The 20,475-nt window shown below is 46.0% G+C and overlaps 1 protein-coding gene across 4 annotated transcripts; it reads right to left on the reverse strand.

Annotated features, from left to right (window-relative positions):
- Positions 1-1,173: 1,173 nt before the first annotated feature.
- LOC110311566 (interferon-induced GTP-binding protein Mx1) lies at positions 1,174-20,273 on the reverse strand. 4 transcript variants are annotated; one of them, XM_029470728.2, is made up of 15 exons: positions 20,257-20,273; positions 20,075-20,146; positions 18,118-18,308; positions 15,099-15,291; positions 13,525-13,662; positions 13,081-13,235; positions 12,704-12,842; positions 11,649-11,847; positions 10,247-10,325; positions 9,120-9,242; positions 8,642-8,783; positions 7,176-7,334; positions 5,611-5,687; positions 4,484-4,741; positions 1,174-2,503 (listed from the first exon to the last, which is right to left on the reverse strand). In XM_029470728.2, the coding sequence occupies exons 3-15, from the start codon at positions 18,118-18,120 to the stop codon at positions 2,273-2,275; spliced, it is 1,896 nt and encodes a 631-aa protein (XP_029326588.1). In that variant the 5' UTR covers positions 18,121-18,308; positions 20,075-20,146; positions 20,257-20,273; the 3' UTR covers positions 1,174-2,272. The 4 variants fall into 4 exon arrangements, with proteins under 4 accessions (XP_029326588.1, XP_085688200.1, XP_021040612.1 ...); XM_085832074.1 differs by having other exon boundaries at positions 20,075-20,166; positions 20,257-20,272; XM_021184953.3 differs by having other exon boundaries at positions 20,075-20,266.
- Positions 20,274-20,475: the final 202 nt, after the last annotated feature.

Raw genomic sequence — 20,475 nt, forward strand, 5'->3', positions numbered from 1 at the left:
GATATGTGTCATTTGCTGAAAACAGAAAATACAGAGGCCTTCTAAAATGAATAAGCATTTATGGGTATTGGTTGATAAACAATGATGTTGTAGTACTATTTGTTGTCTGGGTCAGTTGGGATTGTTTGGAGCAGATTCGAGCCTGTAACTTGGTCCCTTGTAAAACTCTGTTAAAGATTTCTGTAAACCAGCATCTTATTCCTTCAACATATGATGTTTTTTGTGCTGTTCGATAAATACAAAGCCAAGTCCTTTATCAGTGGCAGATACACAGACATAAAGACAGAGTCACAAGGCAGCCTAAAGGCAGGACAGAATCAGACTCCCAAAACGGACAGACAGAAGACAGAAGACATGGGAATCATGAAGTGAAGAATTTCAATCAGGACTTGCTCTCTGTTAAATGACTCTAGGGGGAAGGACTTTTCTTTCCTTAATGTGACACAAATGCATTATGGGTGATTCTTAGTTAATCACTAATGTGTTTAATCCTAGCACAGGGCCACATTGGAGCTCCCTGTTAATTTGAGAATGTCAGGGTTGCTTACCAGGTTGGGCTGGTGTGAGGTGCTATAGAAGCTAAGAGTGACATGTCCCTGTCTTAACTGCTCCTCTGGGGACCCAACTTTCACATGACTCCTAGAAGGGCCTCACCTGGCCTTCCCCTCCCACAGAGTCCTTGAGGCCCACCACGTTGACCTCTCTATTGGGTTCTACATCTTTAGGCAGCCCAAGACTGAGCCCAGCATCTATGCTCATAAGCTTCTTCCCAAAGTTCATACTACTTCATGATGTCAGAGATGCTACCTTAAAAGTGGTACCCTGTTGTCCTGGGAACTTGGACAGGAAAGATGGACCTGGTTTTTCACATAGGAGAACCCAAAGTGGCTGTTCTTGGCTTCTGTCAGCATGTGTTTTCTGCTTAAATGGGACATTTAACATTTCTTTATGGTTTCTCAGCCTACACTGGTAGCTAAGAACAGATGATTATCACCACTATTTTGTCTGTTCACACTGACCACCCTGTGGTCCCTTGGAAACACTTGATCTATCTCCTTGTTCTATCTCCCCTATCAGGAAGGGTGGACTCAGTGCACCTTCCTCTGCCCCTACCTGCTCCCCTTCTTGTGGGGTTCAGCCCCTCCCCCAAATAAAAGACAAATCATGCAAGTGCCACTTAGCAAGAATTTTATTGGAAGCGCTAAAGTGGAAATTTCTAGTTTCCTTGGAAAGTTAGTTATATCAAATGATGTTTTGCTGGGGTACACAGGTGAAAGGATGTCTTGCTGAAGCAAACACATGAAAGAATGTTTCCCTGAAGCAGACACAGCTGAAAGGATGATTTCATATGATATTGCAAATACATGAAAGGACCCATGATGAAGGAGTATAAATATGACCTCACAAACAGTCTGAGATGAGCAACTGAGCCTTGGCTTGATTTGCTCTGCCTAGCTATTCTTCACTATCAACATGCATGGAATGGTTTGCCTTACATAGTTGAGCTCCACTTGTGGTAACACTGCCATTGAGAGAAACTCACCTAAGAACTACTTGTGAGGTTCCTGCAGCAGTTTGTTGCTTCTGCAGCCTCACCTCAGGCTAGATGGCAAGCTTTCATCAAGATCAGTTGCTGATTCATGCTTCGTTTCTGCCTGTGGAAAGGACTGGACTATAGCCGCTGGTTGTATGTGGTATCTGCCTGCCTAGAGGACTGGTCTGCAGCTGCTGAGTCATATTTGATGTTTGCTATGGATCTGAACTGCTGCCAAGGAAGACTGAGCTCGCCCCCAAAGAACTATTGCTGAACAGGTCCACTTCCTCCATAGCCTAATAACTTACTTTTCTCTTCCACTACCTCTGATGGGTGGTGGGCTAAAAGAGAGGTGGAATCCTTGTTAAAATTTTTGCAAAAAATATATGCCTACAAAGAGCTGTCCTACCAGGACCCTGTGGCACCTCTCACACTGCTTCCAGACAGGACAGTACAAAACCAGAAGCCGACCCTTCTGAGGTGCTCAGCCAGTACATCCTCCTGACAAAGAAAAGACAGTTAGGAGCAGGATCTTGAGAGGTGCCATCCTCCTAGGCTTTGATAGGGTCATGTCTTCCTGCTGAAGTAGAATGACTCTCCATAGCTCCTCTCTCCTCATCTCCTCAGAGTTTGCAAAGGGCTTGCTTGCTTCCACAGCCTAAAGGCAACATTCTGACATAAGGTAAGCAGCTAAAGGATCATTGCGCAGCGACCAAGAAAGCCATGTAGCTAGCCTGGTTAATCGGAGAATTTGGCAAGCTTCTGCCGAGCCTCATGCAGCCTTAAAAGCCGCCTCTTCAGGAACTTCTTCTTCTCTCTGGTGTCACTCTGCTCCTCCAGGAACCAGCTGCACTTACTGGTGTCCTGTAAAAGCTGAAGCATCGTTTTCTCTACTTCCTCCCCAAATGTTTTCAGGATGAAGTACTGGATAATCAGAGGGATCTGTCTCCCAATATTCCTTCTGCACTCCTGGAAGTAAGAGACAGGTCTCAAGGGGTTGAAAGTGGAAAGAAAGATCTCCTATGAGTCCCAGAAGGGTCCAGATTTCCAAGAATGGATATCCTAACAGATGCATGATTCTAGCCCAGGCTCAGCTCCATGAGCATACAGACAGAGCATGACCTGGACAGGTATCACATTGTTGGAATCTGCCTACTAGCTTCCCTGAACATCAAGTAGATGGGCCTTCAATAGAAAAGGCTAAAATGAGCTGGAAGGTAGTCTACAGATAGCCCAACTCTATTTGCAAATGGCAGGTCTCTCTGCTGACTGCATTGCATCTGTCTTCATAAAGCCTCAGACTTCTCAGCAGCAGGAAGCAGGGTTATACAAAGCCCCAGGCAGAGCCCTTAATTAGCTACCTGAAGGAAGTCAGTCTCCAACTGGGGGGTTGGGGGGGAGGGGAAGGATTCTCTCCCAGCCCCACAGTATACCCAACTCTCCCTGTTCTGCGACAGGGTAGTGTCTTAAATACTCAGTACTCATATGATGGTTCTGCAAGGAAGGTAATTCTCTGAGACTCAGTTTCTTCCCTGGGATGCAGATACCATAACCTCTGGAGATGGTTAAGTCAACTCACCTTATCAAAAGATGGAGTAAAAGGAAGTTAGGCAGATTATAAGTGCCTAGTTGACAGTTTAAGGACACATTGCAAGATTACGTGCAGCATAAGTATATTTTAGGACCAAAGACCGCAGGAATGTGGCTCATCTCCATATGAAAGTGGGAAAGAGAGATTAGTGATGCAAGGAATGAGCATCTCAGACACCCAGATATGGACACCTCTAGGGGAGGCAGGGCCACAGCTGGGAAAAAGGGCTGATACCTGCAGACACAAGCCCCTGACTTCTGCTACAACGTGCAGAGACCTTTTCATTATGTTTGAAGAAATGAGCCAGTCAGGAAGGACAGGTGCTCTGTGATGTGATTATACTGGTAAGAGATTCCTGGAGTGGTCAGACTCCCAGATACTAAAAAAGTGGCAGCTGGGGGTGGAGAAAACTGGAGTCAATATTTAATGCATTCAATGTTGTTTATGGCAAATGAAGTGTTCTGGAAGGCCATAGTGCTAATGTAAAGGTTCTTACTGTCTCTAAGTTGTGACGCCAAACAGTGGTTGAGTTGGAAAGGCTTCTGTTGTACATGCTTTACCAGAATTAAAGCAAAGAAGGTAAGAAAGCTATAGGGTCCTAGAAAGCCAACCTGCGTGGCACACTAGACACACAAAAGCTACCCTGAGAGGACCACACTGGCCCTGAAATACTGAAAAGCTACCAACCAAGCAACACAGCACCTAGTGTACAGGGCAGAGGTACACATAGCCACAGAGCCTTTCACAGTGTGCAACAGAATACCCTCCAAGGACACATGCCAATACCTGAGCCTGCTTGATGCTGAAAACTAAGACATCCAGGTAGGTTAGAGGTGTAGTGAAATTCTGGGAGTCTGAAGCAGGAGGACCCCCCAGGAATCTGGGGCCACCCTAAACTATGCAAGTGAGTCCCAAGCCTGCCTGAGCCATAGAAAGAGACCTTGCCTTAAAAAAAATAAATTAATTTTTAAATTACCACTCTGAAGCAGCTTAAGAGGGACAAGAAGACCCTAGGCACTATGCTAAAAAATCCCAGAAAGGCAAAGTCTGCTTAAAATAAAACAAACACAGTTTGGGGAAATAGCCCTCCCACTACTGAGCTAGGTCTCTCTGGGGCTCATACTGTAGAAGTGAGCTATGGAGACTGCCAGCTGGCCCTGGGAGATAACACCCCTCACCCGTTTGTGGCCAAGGCCTCTGATAGTCAGTTGTGAAGCTTGACGTTCCCAGTGAGGAAGGAATCCCCCTGGCCTCAGGAATCTGCTGTGACTAACTTACACACACACCCCTATATGGAAAGGCACCCCGAAGGAAAGGGAATGGGCTGGGAGCCCAGCTGGGAGCATTCCTGCATTTACCTGGTAGTAGGCTTTCAGGTGCTGGGTCATCTCCTTGGTAGTGAACTCCTTTTGAGGAAACTGAGAGTTATTTTGAGAGGTATCCAAGTTTATAACTATCACCCCAGTCTTCTCTTCCTCAGCTTCCTTCTCGATCGTCTTCAAGGTTTCCTTGTAAACCTGGTCCTGGCAGTAGACAATCTGTTCCATCTGGAAGTGAATTCGGATCAGTTTTTCAGCTTCTTTTTCTTGGTTTAATCTTATGTCTTCAATTTTGGACTGCAGGGAGAGAAATACAGTCAACAACCTTCAAGAAAGGCATAACAGAGAGTAAGAACACAGGCTGCTTGATGCATCCATGAGAATCAGACCGCCCAGCAAGACCAAACACAGGTATCACCTGGGAACAGCCCCAGGACCCCCTTGATCAGCTTCTCTATACTATTCTACTGGCTAAGGGTAGGAACCAGGGGAAGCCCGAGCCAGAAGTGAGTCTCCCCTCAGCTGTGAGACTCAGTCTCTAATGTCAACCTGATTGAATTTAGAATCACTCAGGAAACTAGTCTCTTAGTATGACAATGTTTCCAGGGAGGTTTAAATGAGCTGGGAAGACCCGCCCTATTGGGGCAACATTATCCCATGGATTGGAGTTCTAGAGTAAGTAAAAAGGACAAAGAGCTGAGTGTAGGCATCACAGCCTTCTCTGGCATCACAGACTGTGTCTCTTCAAACTGTAAGCCAGAGCAAACCCTCTGTCAGGCTCTTCTTGCTATGCACTCGGCCATAAGTAAACATTTCTCAAGGAACGTCAAGAACGGCAAACAGGTTCCTCCCACTTTTATTATATTTCATGTTCCTGTGGAGTGTTCAGAGTTAGGGCCACTTTCTCTGCATGGAAATATGCTTCTGCCTGACAAGGCTTTCTGGACCTGCGGTCTCTGAATTCATCCCCCTCCCCTCTTTCTGTTCTCAAACCCGTTTTAACCAGAAGGCCTGTTGTTACATTGTCTTGAAGACACGAACACATATTTGAGTCTTCACTTCTCTTAACAGACACAAGAAAGTTGGAAAGGTCTCAAACCAAGAAATCTGGTTCCATGTCATGCTTATTTATTATTCTCTTAAAAATAAAATGTATTTGGATTTACCTTAGCAGTACGGTAGAGGTTTAAAAAATCACCAAAATCATTTGATAAAACCTTTACGAAGGCAGTTTGGACCATCTCTGATGAAAGAGAAAAAAAAGTTCAATATTGACAAGACCATCTATACTCTGTATAGACTGGGAAGGAAAGTAATGTTAATGTGGCTAAAAAACAGCTTTCTTCTTATTCTCTCTCTGTCTTTTCCTTTTCCCCCTGTGAAGACAGGGGAGGGTATGCTCTGTGGCTCAGCAGCTACACAAGTATCTGAAATCTCTCTACCTCTTGTCATGGCTTATGCCCTGTATCCTAACCAGCTTCCAAGGATATTTCTAGCAAATTAAAAATACAGCACTTCCTGGTAAAAACCTGCTGCCTCCATCTCATTCCTGCCTGTGAGCCCTAAGTGCCTGGTCATCTGCATGAAATGAACCCAAGAGTTACTAACAGAAATTAGAAAATGAACTTTAGTTCCTTTCCTCCGGATAATTTACTTCTGTCTGTGAAAGTTGTCACAGAAGTGACTAAAGCCTCTATGTCATGCAGGATAGTTGTAGACACAGTCACCTGGCAGAACCACAGGATGCTCTGGGAGAACCACAATCTAACACAGATACCTCAGCCACAGTACACAGAGCACACCCTGCAACACCTGCTAAGGGCTGCCAGCTGACCTACTCTGAGGGTCACCACTCTTTGTTATCCATGGGAGGGTCCTTTGTAATTTCCTCCTGATATACAGCGTCAGTGAAGCTTGCTCCCAAGTTCTTTGATCACCAACTCTACGAAGAGGGTTGCAAGAATTCAGAGGGCCAGCCAAGAGAACTGTTGGCTTTGATGGTGCTGCTGTAATGAGGGACACTCTCTTGGGACTTAAGTGCTCTGCATCAACTCCAGTAGTCAGTAGTGCAGGAAGTAGGTGAAGTTCAAGGAGGCTTCGGCTGGACAGTCAAGTGAACTGGCGCTGAGCCCAAGAGATAGGGCTACTGCTTACACAGGGAGAGGGAGGCTGAGGCAGAAGCCCTGCAATGGGTAAGGACCAGCTTCACCTCCTATGAAAAACTCTGGCTGTGCTTTTTCCAGGATCAAAGTAAGGATCTAGGAAGTTAGGTGACTCTGTCTTCTGACAGCAAATCCCTGTGTCCATAAGATCAGAACATACTGAATTCCTGAACACCACAGTGGCATCTGGAGCACAGAAAACCTGCCACCTACCTAGAACCAGCCCAAGAGGGCCACTCTGAGGTGTAGCACTGTCCTGAGGTGCTAATGTCTCCTACCCCAGAAATAAAATGATAAGTATGGTAGCAGTGTATCTCAGTGACCCTGTGCAATGTTCACCAGCAACCTTGTACAGTACTGCCTAATGACCCTGTCCACCACTCACCAACAACCCTGTGCAGTACTGCCTAGTGACCCTGTGCAACACTCAGAAGCAACCCTACACATTACTGCCTAGTGACCCTGTGTAACACTCAGAAGCAACCCTACACACTACTGCCTAGTGACCCTGTGCAGGGTTCCTCAGTAACCTTGTGTAGGATTCCCCAGTGACTCAGAACACTACTCACTAGTGACCCTGCGCAGCATGTTCACAGCAGACTCTTCCAGGGCTTTGACTTGCTTTTTGATGATGCTCTCAAATGCCTTGTAGTCCACAAACCCTGGCAGCTCCCGGCCACGATACTGATTTTCAAATTCTTTCATCTTGCTTTGTACCTCAGGAGAATCTAGGGTTGGAAAAATTGTTTTTGCAAAAACCATAAAAATAAAAACCCTCCACTCTAGTCTTTCTGAAAAGATGAATACCAGTGAAAAAAATTAAATGAAATAAATGTTGACCTGTTCCTCTGAAACTATAATAAGGAAACAGGGTCAAAGGTCACTTCCCTCAGTTGAAGCAAAGGTGAAAGCAGGATCCAGCAAGAGGAAACCAGAGGAAGACATGACCACAAAACAACCTTGTGTGTGAGGGTTTATGAGCCCATCTGGATTTGACCAGAGAGGGGTCAAAGCACATGGTGGGAATAGGCAGTGCTCTGAATAAGGGTCTACAGGGTGGGCAGGCAAGCACCTGGATGGCCCAAGTATACATAAAATGAAATGCTTAGCTCCTCTTCCTATTTCCATAACAATATTTGTGAGAGACAGCCCATCGGGCACAGACCTTCCCAAGGCTTCCTTTGTGAAGACCTGGCTGTGTTCTATCCCTCTCAGATGGGAAGGCAGTCCCATAGGAAATGTTGGCATTTCACAGGCAATAGGACTCATTTACAATGGACATGCCAGTGACTTCTAGCATATCAGAGGTCTATGCTACGACCCAAACTGAAGGTTTCTGACACCTTTCTGTTACCTTATGGAACTGCCAACCTCATCATTAATCAATTCTTCCCTCTCTTCCCTCTCTTCCCTCTCTCCAGCCCTGTGGTCATGGCTGTGCTTTCCGTATACCTATATACACACCATGTACATCTGCTCTGTACTCAAGGAGCATAGATCCTTCTAGAAGCCATGGTTAACTATAATGATTAACCTGCATTTTTCACTAGAACTTCTTAAGAATCAAGGAAAGTTAGCCTGGAGCCTGGGACTCAAAGCAGAGCAAATATGGCTCCTATGCCCACACTCCAGCCCTTCTCGTTCTCAGCATAACACTCCCAAATGTCCTCCAAACCCCAGGTCTGTGGTGTTTCCTGGAGTCACTGCTGTGGGAGTAACATGACTTCCAGTTCATAACTTCATCCTTATTGTGCTGGCATTAAAGATGGGCCTTTAAGACATGATCAGGACATCCTGGCCTCACCCTCACGGAAATGTGTGTCCTCCGAACAAAGGCCAAAGGAAGCTAGTTCCCATCTTCCTCACACAAGGACCAGGCTAGATGGTACAGACTTGAGAGCAGAGATGGCGCCCTTACCTGACACCTCACCTTCTGGTGCCTTGACCTTGAACTGTAGACAAGACCTTCTTTACCTTTAGCAATCGAATTCAAGTTACTGAAGTATGAAGCATACCTACCCAAATAGACACTCACCTTTTTTAAAATGTTCCTCAATATGATCATCCCAAGCAAGAAACTCATTTCGCAATTTGGTAAACAACCGGCTGTCTCCCTTTGATACGGGTTCCTGTGCTTGTATCAAATTCATGATATTCCTATTGAAGGCACTGATTTTCTGTGTAGGAGGTAATTCATATATAAGGCCAGTTGGATAAAGAACATGCATACCTTGAGGGTTGCATCATGGGAAGAAAAGTTTTTGGGTGTTGGGAAATCCCAGCCTCTCCATCCCCACCCCCACCCCCCGTTTTGTATCCTGAAAGAGGACTCTTCTGCACATTGCACAGTCCCTGAAAGCTTCACCCTGGTTCCACCCATCAGTGCTTGTCCTCTTGTGGTAATACTGCTGGACAGAATATGTTTCTGTTAGTCTTAGTAGGGGGAGGACCCAAGAGATCCCTGTGAGATAGTGATGCAGGAGTCCTCCATGGAAGTCACAACTGATGCTCACATTCACCAGAAAGGACATCCTCATACTGTCATCTTCTGGTATGTCTGCACCGTACTTCTGCAGCTCCTTGATTGTACTCTGAAAACTGCTCTTTATTTGACCTTCCAATAGTGGCAGTGATTTCTGAAATGGAAAGAGATGAGTGAGACATGCAAATACAGAGTGGGAATGTGAAGGAGGCCCCAAGGCTACTCAGAAGCATGGCTGTGACACAAGCAGCTCATCCCCTCATTCTGTGTCTCCTCAGCTATGAGCCTCGGCAGATATGATTTCATGCCACCACAGAGAATGTGCATAATATTCTGACAGCCTCTGAAGATTTCTCTGTTGCACACCAGTGTTTTAGACACACCATTTCCACCCAGGTCCACCCACACACCAGTTCTGGAAATACAACTCCATAACATTGCTTACTATACATGGATTTTACTTAAAAGAATCAGCCCGGGGCAGTTCTTTACATGTCAAACATGAACTCTCTGCAGAGAGACCCCTCACAAGCACTTTCTAGTAGCTTCTCAAACAAGAACAACTGGACTACCATAAGTTCCCTCAACTCTTGGGTTTTCTTCCATGATCTCTACAGCTCTGCTGTCCCCAGGCAGCTTGAGGCATAAAGCTCAATGAGAATCCATCTCTGTCTACATCAAAGAGGCCCAGAGAAGGTCACTAAAGATCATGGTCCTGAGGTGGGGGGGGATGCAGATCTCCACCTGCATCCTGGGGGCTATAGGAAGACTTTGAACACAGGAAGAGTCCAGGGGAAGAAGAGCAATGCTGAGTATCTGCCCACTGCCAGTCCTCAAGCAGGTTTGACAACTCAATCACTCCCCAGGTGGAGAACTAAGGCATTTTGAGATGCAAATTCCACCAAACCAGAGAAGAATGAACATGGCTTCTATCTGAAGAACCCATCTTGAACTCAAGCTCCCATGATCAACCCCAGAGTGAAGTGATCACAGTCATGCCACCAAGAACTCAGAGTGACAGCAGTAGGAACCATGCTGGAGTCACCAATTCCCAACACAACATGTCTACAAAAGGAATATCTACTAGCTTGTGTGCCCAGGACTGTCCCTGTCCCAGTCCCAGTTTAGCCTGAGGAACACACAGCCACCCCTGCTTACACAGATGTGGGAGGTGAGCTCCTCGGTCAGTCTCTTTGCCAGGCAGGGCACTGTGGCCTTCCCATCTTTCAGAAGAATTCTAAGGGAACAGAAGAGAGGGTTCTATCAAACCTGGCCAGAAAACAAGTCTGCAACCTGCTGCGGGGAAGATCAGGACAGTTTGGGTACTATCAGTGAATGGGATACCTTAAGATTGGTGCTCATGGAGTACTTAGAAGTGGATTTGTGCTGGACAGTGGTGGCACATACCTTTAATCCCAGCACATGGGAGGCAGAGGCAGGCAGATTTCTGAGTTCGAGGCTAGCCTGGTCTACAGAGTTAGTTCCAGGATAGCCAGAGCTATACAGAGAAATCCTGTCTCACAAAACAAAACAAAATAAAATAAAACAAAACAAAACAAAACAAAACAAAACAAAACAAAACAAAACAAAACAAAACAAAAAGTGGTTTGCAGGATGATGCAGGGGAATCAGTTTGGATAGTTCCACAATGGGCTACAATGATCCCCCTCAGCTCATGTAATAATCAGAGTAAAATCTGTTCTCCACAAAACACATGTACACTACAGTTATGTTATAGCACACACATCCCCATCCATGTGTGATACACATAAACACACACACACACAAGTATACAACACATCCTTCCATGTGTTATATGTGAGTAAACATAGTATACATTAACACATGTATACCTTTTCATATAGGCTACACATAGGTACATACACACATGTAATACACAGTATACAAAATATACATAATGCATATAGATCCTAGTCTTCACACACTGACATACATGCCTGCAAATGCATGTGATAGGAAATGATAGGGAAATGGACGGAGACACAACCTAGCCAAGAAAGGGCATAAGTCATCAGCTACAGATGGAAGGAAGCCACACTGTTTCCATGGATCCAAAATCTGTGTTCATGAGGAGTGTTACCACTCCTAAACTTATAAGGTGCAGGGAGAGGGTGCTCCTCCATGAGTAACAGCACATTCCTACTGGATTGAATTAATGTGCTGGTCAATTGGTAAGGGATGGCAAGATGGCTCACTAGGTAGAGGTGCCTCCCTCCAACCCTTACTGTCTGAGTTCAATCCTGGCTCCACCTTAGTTCACCAAGAAAACCAATTCCACTAGTTGTCCTTTGATTTCCACATGTTTTCCTTGGCATTCAATTTCTTCCCCCCCCCCCCTCCGCACCTTCTCCTCATACTGACTGCAGAGATTGTTCACAGACTTCTAGATGAGGAGAAAGCAAGAGTGAGGTCATGCTCCTCTCCCTACACACACACACACACACACACACACACACACACACACACACACAATGTCAGGTCTGTTCTTGACCAGCAATTCCAGTAATTTTAACTGCATGGGACAGCATAACAGAGTCACCTGAAGTATGGATGCTCCTGGAAGAAGACTTGCTCATTCTGAAGAGCCTCAGTCAGGCTCAGCTGCTCCTGGATGTCCTGCTGACCCCTGCACTTGACTATCATGTAGCCCTTCTTCAGATGGTATACCAGGTTCCGCACCACATCAACAACCTTGCCTTCAGCACCTCTGTCCACCAGATCGGGCTTGGTCAATATCCCTATAGATCAGCCATTGATAGATCAGAGGACACACACAGTCCTAGGGCAGTGAGAAACATCACTCTCACTGGCCACCAGCAGCCCAAGGCTTCTTCCCATCTGTGCTAGGTAGTTTTATACCAACTTGACAAAGGCTACTGTCATCTGAGAGGAGAGAAGCTCAATTAAGAAAATGTTTCCATAAGTCTGTAGGGCATTTTTCTTAACTAGTGATTAATGGAAATGAGCCCAGCTCACTGTGGGTAGTGCCATCCCTGAACTGATGGTCCTGGATTCTACAAGAAAGCAGAAAGCCAGAAGGCAGCACCCTTCCATGGCCTCTGCATCAGCTCAGCTCGAGGTTCCTGCCCTATTTGAGTTCCTGCCCTGACTTCCCTCTGATGGACTGTTACCTGGAAGTGTAAGCTGAAATAAATCCTTTCCTCCCCAACTTGCTTTTGGTCATGATATTTCATCACAGCAATAGCAATCCTAACTAAGACATCATCTTTGGCTGAGGCAGACAGTGTCGCTAGAGATCCCATGCAAGGTGGAAACCCACCCACAGAGACTTGTGTATGTTGCTTTGTGAAGACAGTGATGCCCCCTCTATCAGCTGCAGACTCCTGAGCACCTCTCCATGGCCACCACCCAGACAACAGTTGTTCATTCTTCACTCTGCCATGGACTTTACCATGGCTCCTGGCCCAATGAGTCTCAGCAGATATGATTTCCTCCAGGCCTCTTCTACCAGGGAGATGAGATGAGGGGACTCCCCGTCTCTGGCCTCATGTAGATCCTGAGCTTGGTCTATCTGGATCCAGGAGATGTATCTCACTTGCATCACACACCATTGTCATCTCCCACTTTCCTTACCTATGGTCCTATCCCCATCAGGGTCAACCTCCCGAGCCATGCTCAGAGCCTCTGTGGTGGCAATGTCCACATTGCTGGGGACCACCACCAGGTTGATGGTCTCCTGTTTTTGGATGTATGTCCTGATGAGTTTCTTGATCTGTAAGAAATGAGATGGTGACTCTTAATTATGGTGACAGGATCCAGAGTGAGATGGTCCTGACTATCCACTTCCTTCAAGGCCTGAAGGAAGTGTCTGTCTCCCTGTCTCCATCAAACCTGGAGGTCACGGTTAATCCTGGTCATCCATTCTTACTTCCACTTCCACAATGTCTCTCTTAGACATAGCCCTGGACATACCCCAGGACCCCTGCAGCCTAGTGTGTCTAGAGTCTCACCTTGTGTTTGATGTCTTTAGGCTGGTCACCTACAGCCAGCCTTGTGATACCAGGCAGGTCAATCAGGGTCAAGTCTGGGACATGTGGAGAGCTGATCTCCAAGCTAATGAGCTCAGAGCTAATCTGGAACCTTTCCCCAGCAATCAAATTCTGAGCTGGTGATGAAAAAGAAATCCCATGGCAGTTTACGAGTCATTCCAGAGACTTTGGGGGGGGGGGAAGAATGTATGCTGGAAATACACGTGGTCATGTGTAACAGGGTTTAGTCATTCCAATGGCCATGTGCCCTAAATGAGGTCATGAAGTTAAATGATGATGTTCAAGAGCACATGGGCCCAAGTGTGGGAAGGCTCCCAATGTAGAAAGGCCCACTAAGTAGAGTGTGAACATCATGAGAACACCCACCCTGTCCAGAATAAGGAGCAAATGTGTGCATGTACATACCTTTATTAATTTCCCTTTCTACCTTTGAGGGGCTTGATATATTAATCTCGGTGTCCTTATAGATGATCTTGCCTCTCCATTTTTCTCCCTGCTTGAGTTGTTTCAGTTTCAGCACCAGAGGGCACCTGGTAACTATACCTAAGAGGTGACAGCCAAGTCAGTCTTGGGCTCTGCCATAAAAGGCCTTAAATAGATGGCCCTCAACATCTCACACATTCATCTGAAAACACTGAAACCTTAACCCTCTCAGGCCTTACCCTAACCCTAACCCTAACCCTAACCCTAACCCTAACCCTAACCCTAACCCTAACCCTAACCCTAACCCTAACCCTAACCCATGATGCCTTAAGTTCAGCTTAACCCTAAGCCTACTGGGAACTGGATAATGTTTGTGTATTTGGGTTTGAAAGCTGCCAATGGCTGGAGACTCGTTGCTTCATCATGATGTGCTGCTCCACGTGTTTATTAGGGTTGTTTGACGCTAGAGTCATCTGGGAAGAGGAAACTTCAATTGATAAATACCTCCATCAACCTGGGCAATTGGCAAGCCTATGAGACCTATTATTGACTAATGATTGATGTGGGAGGGGTGGGCAGCTTGCTGTCAGTGGTGCCATCCCTGGGCAGGTGATCCTGGGTGCTATAAGAAAGCAAGCTGAGCAAACCATGAGGAGCAAGCCAGTCAGCAGCATCCCTCCATGACTTCTACTTTAGTTCCTGCTTCCTGGTTCCTGCCTTGCTTGAGTTCTTCTCCTCTTGGCTTCCCTCAATGATAGACTGGGATCAGGACAAGTAAGACAAATGAACCCTTTTCTTCCCAAGTTGCTTTTGGTCATGATCTTTGTCACAGCAACAGAAAGCAAACTAGGACACACCAGACTTTATTCATATGCAAGCAGTTTCCACTAACCCCTTACAAATGCACTCACTGTGTCTTTCAGGCTGCTTTACAGTCCCCTATTACAAACTTCAGCCAATTCTTACCTGCCTGGCACATCTTACCTGCATTGTTAGAGCAGCTCAGCTCTGGCCTCACTGAGGGGTCACTGACCTCCTGGGACTTGCAGCTCAAACAACAGCATCCCTAACTTGAACACCAACATTTATGTGTCTTAGGGATGGATGGGTCATCATGCATGGAGGGGCTCAGAAAAGAAATCATAACACACATGGTTCCAGACACTTAGTCACATCGACACACTGAAATTCCACACAATCCACAAATGTGCAATGAATTGGTGTGAGGGACTGAAAGCTGTTCCCACTCCTAGCCCACATGTTCCGCCACAACATCAATAGTGACTCTGTTGGATGCAGAGCCTGAAAGGAGGTAACTTAGGCTGATGACCGGCTCAAGACGCTGCATGGGTGGAGCCCTAGCAACTGAGACTGGCCCTCTTGTAAAAATAGGAAGACACTATAAGACTGCACAGAGGAAAGTCTGTCCACAAGCCAAAGAGGAAGACTCCATGAGAAGCTACACCTTGATCTTCATCTTACTGTGTACCCAGAAGTGGGAGGGAACCTGTTTCTATCCTTGAAGTCCCAGGGCCTACAGTACACTGAGCTCTCACCACTGCCTCTGGGGAGGGCCACTCCAGACAGTGCTTCCAGCACAGAGCTCTTCCCTGAACTCTGGTCCCCAATGACAGCGATGGCAGGCAGGGCCAGGTCCTGCTCCACACCCAGAGCCCGCAGGGAGTTGATGAGGTCAATGCAGGGCTGAACCTTCTCCTCATACTGACTGCAGAGATTGTTCACAGACTCCTAGATGAGGAGAAAGCAAGAGTGAGGTTATGCTCCACTGGAAGTGCTCCAGCAATAACCGCTGAGTTCATTCCCCTGATAGGGCACTTAAAGAGAGGCCACTATCCCTACAAAACACAACACAGATGAGAGAACAGAGAGTTGGTGTACTGGCTGGTTTTGTGTGTCAACTTCCCACAGTCTGGAGTTATCACAGAGAAAGGAGCTTCAGTTGAGGAGGTGCCTCCATGAGATCCAGTTGTAAGACATTTTTTTAATTATTGATCTTGGAGGGGGGGAGGGCATTGTGGGTGGTGCCATCCCTGGGCTGGTAGTCCTGAGTTCTATAAGAAAGCAAGCTCAGCAAGCCAGGGGAAGCAAGCCAGTAAGTAGCATCCCTCCATGGCCTCTGCATCAGCTCCTGCTTCCTGGCCTGCTTCAGTTCCAGTCCTGACTTCCTTTGGTGATGAACAGCAATGTGGAAGTGTAAGCTGAATAAACCCTTTCCTCCCCAACTTGTTTCTTGGTCATGATGTTTGTGCAGGAATAGAAACCCTAAGACAGTTGGAGAGTTGAGTAACAAAACCAAAATGTGACAGCCAGTTTGGGATCCAAACAAGACAAACTATTGCCTACTCTTAATTTTTCCTCTCCTGTGCTGCTTTCATGAAATCATACATATAATGACTAAATATACACAGGTTTTTTTTTTTCAGATATCCAAACCCAAACAAATTCAGCCCCAGCACACCAGCACTGCAGGAACTGTGAAAGGCATTCTGTGTGCAAAGGGAAAATGACAGGAGAAAAATCCTGAATCCATACAGTGCACCAAATACCACACATGGTGACTGCTTTAGATTTTTTATTTTTATTTTTATTTTTTTATGAATTCACCATCCTTAAGTGATACCTAAACACAAACCACAGCAATGCATTTTTGGGTGTTGACCATGACAGAAGCTGACAACACATGGAATCATATTGCTATTAATTATACCTCCTACACATTAAGTGGTATTGTGTCATTCAGAGGTGCTATAGCCCTATCAAGTTAAAAATGTATAGTACAAACACTAAAAAAGCAAACAGTCAACAGAGAGCATGAACTGCATTCACAAAATATAGTGTTTAAGCTGGGTGGTGGTGTCAGAGGTGGCACATCCCTTTAATCCCAGCCACAGCACTCGAGAGGCAGAGCAGGTAGATCTCTCTGGGTTTAAAGCCACCCTGGTCTACAGAGCAAATTTCAGGACAGCCAGGGCTACACAGTATCAAAAACAAGCAAGCAAACAAACAAACAAACAAGCAAACAAACTAACAATAGATAGATAGATAGATACATAGATACATACATACATACATAGATACATAGATAGATATAGATAGATATAGATACATACATAGATACATACATACATACATACATACATCTTGTTTAATCAAAAAGGTAAAGAGTATCAGGAAAGGGGGAAATAGAAACTTAACACAGAAAGCAGGCAGCACTGTGTTCTCAACCAACAACAGCACATCATATTAAATATAAATGGCTTAAATTCTGCTCCAACAGGTAAAATGTTTCTGAAAGAACCACAAAGAGGGAGGATGGCAGCCTCTAGTTCTAAGATGTTGAAAAACTGCAGCAAGAGAGTATGGTATTTCACAAAAAAGAACAGGCCATTAATGGAGCAGACTACACCATCCTAAAAGCCCCTACATGAAACGGGTGTAGACAAGGTGCAAAGGCAATATGAAGGAAGTAAAGACTTTCTGTTGGGCAAAACTGTTGTATACTTAAGAGAAAAAGAATCACACCTCTAAGTCATAAAAATGAATTCATGACCAATCACAGACTTTAGTGGAAAAGTCATAAAACTGTCTTATTTATTACTGCAATGACAAAACACCAACCAAAAGCAACTTGGAGATGAAGGGGGTTACTGAAGCTTACAACTCTCAGATCACATTTCATCACTAAGTCAGGGCGGGAACTCAGGGCAGGAACCTTGAGGTAGAAACTGAAACAGAGGCCGTGTTGAAGTTCGGCTTACTTGTTCACCTGCTTTCTTACAGAACCCTAGACCACTAGCCCAAAGGGTTGCACTGCCCACAGAGAGCTGGGCTCTCCCACATCAGTCATCAGTCAAAAAAGTTCACCACAAGCTTGCCACAGGCCTCTGATGGGGTATTTTCTCAATTGAATTCAGTCTTCTCAGATGATTCTAGTTTGTGTCAAGTTGACTTCAAATTAGCTAGCACAGCCCTGCTTTCATAGATTCAAGGAAAATTAATAAAAGAACTTATCAATAAATACAACTTCATGATAATTAAACACTTGCTGGAAAAAATTCAAAGACAAGCCACAGTCAAAGAGTAAATATTTATAAAGCATCTATCTGAGCAAAGATTTGTACCTGAATATATAAAAAGCGTTCAACATTCAACAATAAAGAAAATTTATCACATGGCTTCTCCAGGGAGGGGATATCACAATAAGAACTCACAGGGAAGGCTGGAGAGTGAACCATGCAAGGAAGGAACAATATATCACACCCAGGACTCTGCCAGTCCCTAATAACCCCCTAGTTTCCAAGACCATGATAGCAACTAACAACATTCAGTGAAGAAGAAAGATGGGTTGTTGTTCTCACCTCGGCCCAAGCAAAGTAAGCAGCTGACCAAGATCTCCATCTTGCCTCAGAAACTCAAGAAAGCCACTCCATCAGAGAAGGAACAGTCTTTATTCCTCTCTATCATTCCACATGCACACATAACTGTAGGCCCCACCCTCTTCTCAGGCAGACACAGCTCATATCCTGTAGAGAGTGACTTTCAATAGCAGCTCACCATCGTCTGGCTCTCCTCAGAGGTATCAGGATGTTTACTTGGTATCCAGTGACTGGATGAAGAAATCAGCTCTTTCCTTCTGACGTTCTTAAGAACTCATCTTTGTATGTTTTCCAGGAGGATTCCAGTTGGATATAACAGGTTTGATTCAGAAGAATCTGGAAGCCTTGCCACTGGGGTCAGGCACTTGACTAAGAAACATATGGGAGACACCAATATCTAAAACTGCCTCACCTTCTCTGTCCATCCCAGGGATCTGTGCTTCCTGCAGTACCCATCATTCTCTCTTCTAGAAGAGGAGGATGCATTCTGTGTATGCATTGGGAGGGTGATCACAAAAGAGGAGTGATTCTAAAGCCACTCACAGAGTCTGTCACTCTAGAAATTTCCTTCAGACACAACTCTTACCTCCCCTGCCTTTGAAATGCCTCCTATTTCCAGAAGATCTCAGGCTCTAGAATGAAGACTCCCTTGACCCTCATCTGTTGTCCCATGGCTGCTTTAGTTGGTCTTATGACACCATTAGGTCCCCAGGGCTTGTGACCCATGACAAAGGGTTACATGTGGCCAGTCTACAACATGATTTGGGGGCATCTTGTTTGTTTTTGATTCTCTGCTGGGTTCTGTCTGCAAACTACAAGTGTGTGCAACTCTGATGAGTCACCTCTGAGACATGATGGATCCCATAGGCAAAGCAACCTCAAGGGTCATACCTACTTCTGCCTACTCAGTGCCCAGGAAGCCAGCTACACTTTCAGTCTAAAGTGAGCTTCTCTAGCCATCTAGATCTTGTTCCAATCAAGGGGAAGAAACCCTGGCTTCAGCACGACACCATTTGTGGTGAACACACAGGGCCTGCATTTCTGCAGCTTCTCCTAATTCTTTCCCTCTGCAGATCTCATTGCACAGAGACCATCAGGGCACCCCACAGCATTTCATGCAGGTCTCTGCCTCATTTAAAGGTCAGGGTCAAGCACATCACAAGCATGCTGGGTTCTAGACATCCTGCTCAGGCAGGCTTGTGCCAATTCCTGCTGTACTTGGAGGTGGTTTGCTATGCTTCCACTCTACAGTAGAGAGTGGGCATTTGGCAATGGTACTCTTGTGCCATATACCATCTATTCTGGACAAAGCTCCCCCTGGCAGGACTCCTCTGTTGGGAATATATCCTTAGCACAGTGAGAAACAGAAACAGCATGAGAGTAGAATCCAGTTCCTTTCACTGTCAGGACCCCTAAACACCCACTACAATGCCTGTCCAGAATCTGAGATGCTAAGAGTAAGAGCCTTCCCAGGTCCATCAGGGTGTTAAAGTGGCCACAGAGAGGCTCAAAAGCCACTTTCCTCTCCAGGGTTCCTGCCCTCCATGGCCCCTGCAGTTGAGCCTTTGAGAATGGAAGGTCTGAGGGACACCTGCACTCTGAGCAGAGGTAGGTCTTCAGACAACCCAGAGCATGTCCTGTCTAGGGACCAGGAAGTCCCTGGACAGATGCATTTCTCTACACAGATCCTCTGCCAGCCTTTCCAGCAGGGTCCCCAAAGCAGGCTCCTGTCTGCACTTCAAAGCCTGACCCTGGGTCACCTGGCTTCCCCTTAACAAGAGACCTCCATCTGATTTCTCATGGACTCCTGGACCAGGTAGCAGGGAATCTGGAACTTCTTATCTACTAGGCCTTAGCCCCAGATCCAAGAGGCCCTGGAACCCCATCCTCTCCTGCTGCCTCCTAGCAGAGATCATTGCAGTTTGGGGAGCAATTTCAGACTGCCCCCACAATCAGCAGCTGGGTGGAGCACTGTGTCTAGCCTAGAAGCTCCACCTGTGCTGACACTGACCCCTTTATTTTAATAGCACTGAGAAATGTTCCACAGTGCCCCCCCCCTTCCAGGATCCACAAGGAATCCAGAGGCATCCTTGTCCTGAGCTATAGGGTGTCCTCTAGGCCTGGGTGATACTCACCAGTCTCCTGCTTAGTGACAGAGTGCTTGGCTTTCTGGGCTCCAGTGTCTTTAAACAGTGCTGGCTTCACTCCTTCCCAGGGAGAATCAAAGCTTAAAGAGATTGCCTGAGTTCATCCATGTCTACAAAGAACCCTTAGAAGGTATCCTCTATCCCTGCACAGAATCCTGTGCAATACTCACCACTCCAGGCTTGAAGAGAGAGTGCGCAGCTGCCAGGGCTCAGACCTCTTTAAATAGTGCTGGCTCCGCCCCTTCCAGAGGAGAATTGAAACTTAGTGAAAAGGCCTGAACTTGCTGTGCCCACACCCCCACCACATATGAAAGGAGCTCAGAAATGAAACTGACCCTGAGGGGCCTTGGCTTGGTCCTGAGGTTGGGAAATTGATATTGAAGGCTCAG

Source organism: Mus caroli, unplaced genomic scaffold (assembly GCF_978045245.1).
Source record: "Mus caroli unplaced genomic scaffold, Mus_caroli_1 scaffold_17, whole genome shotgun sequence".
Classification (NCBI taxonomy): Eukaryota; Metazoa; Chordata; class Mammalia; order Rodentia; family Muridae; genus Mus; species Mus caroli.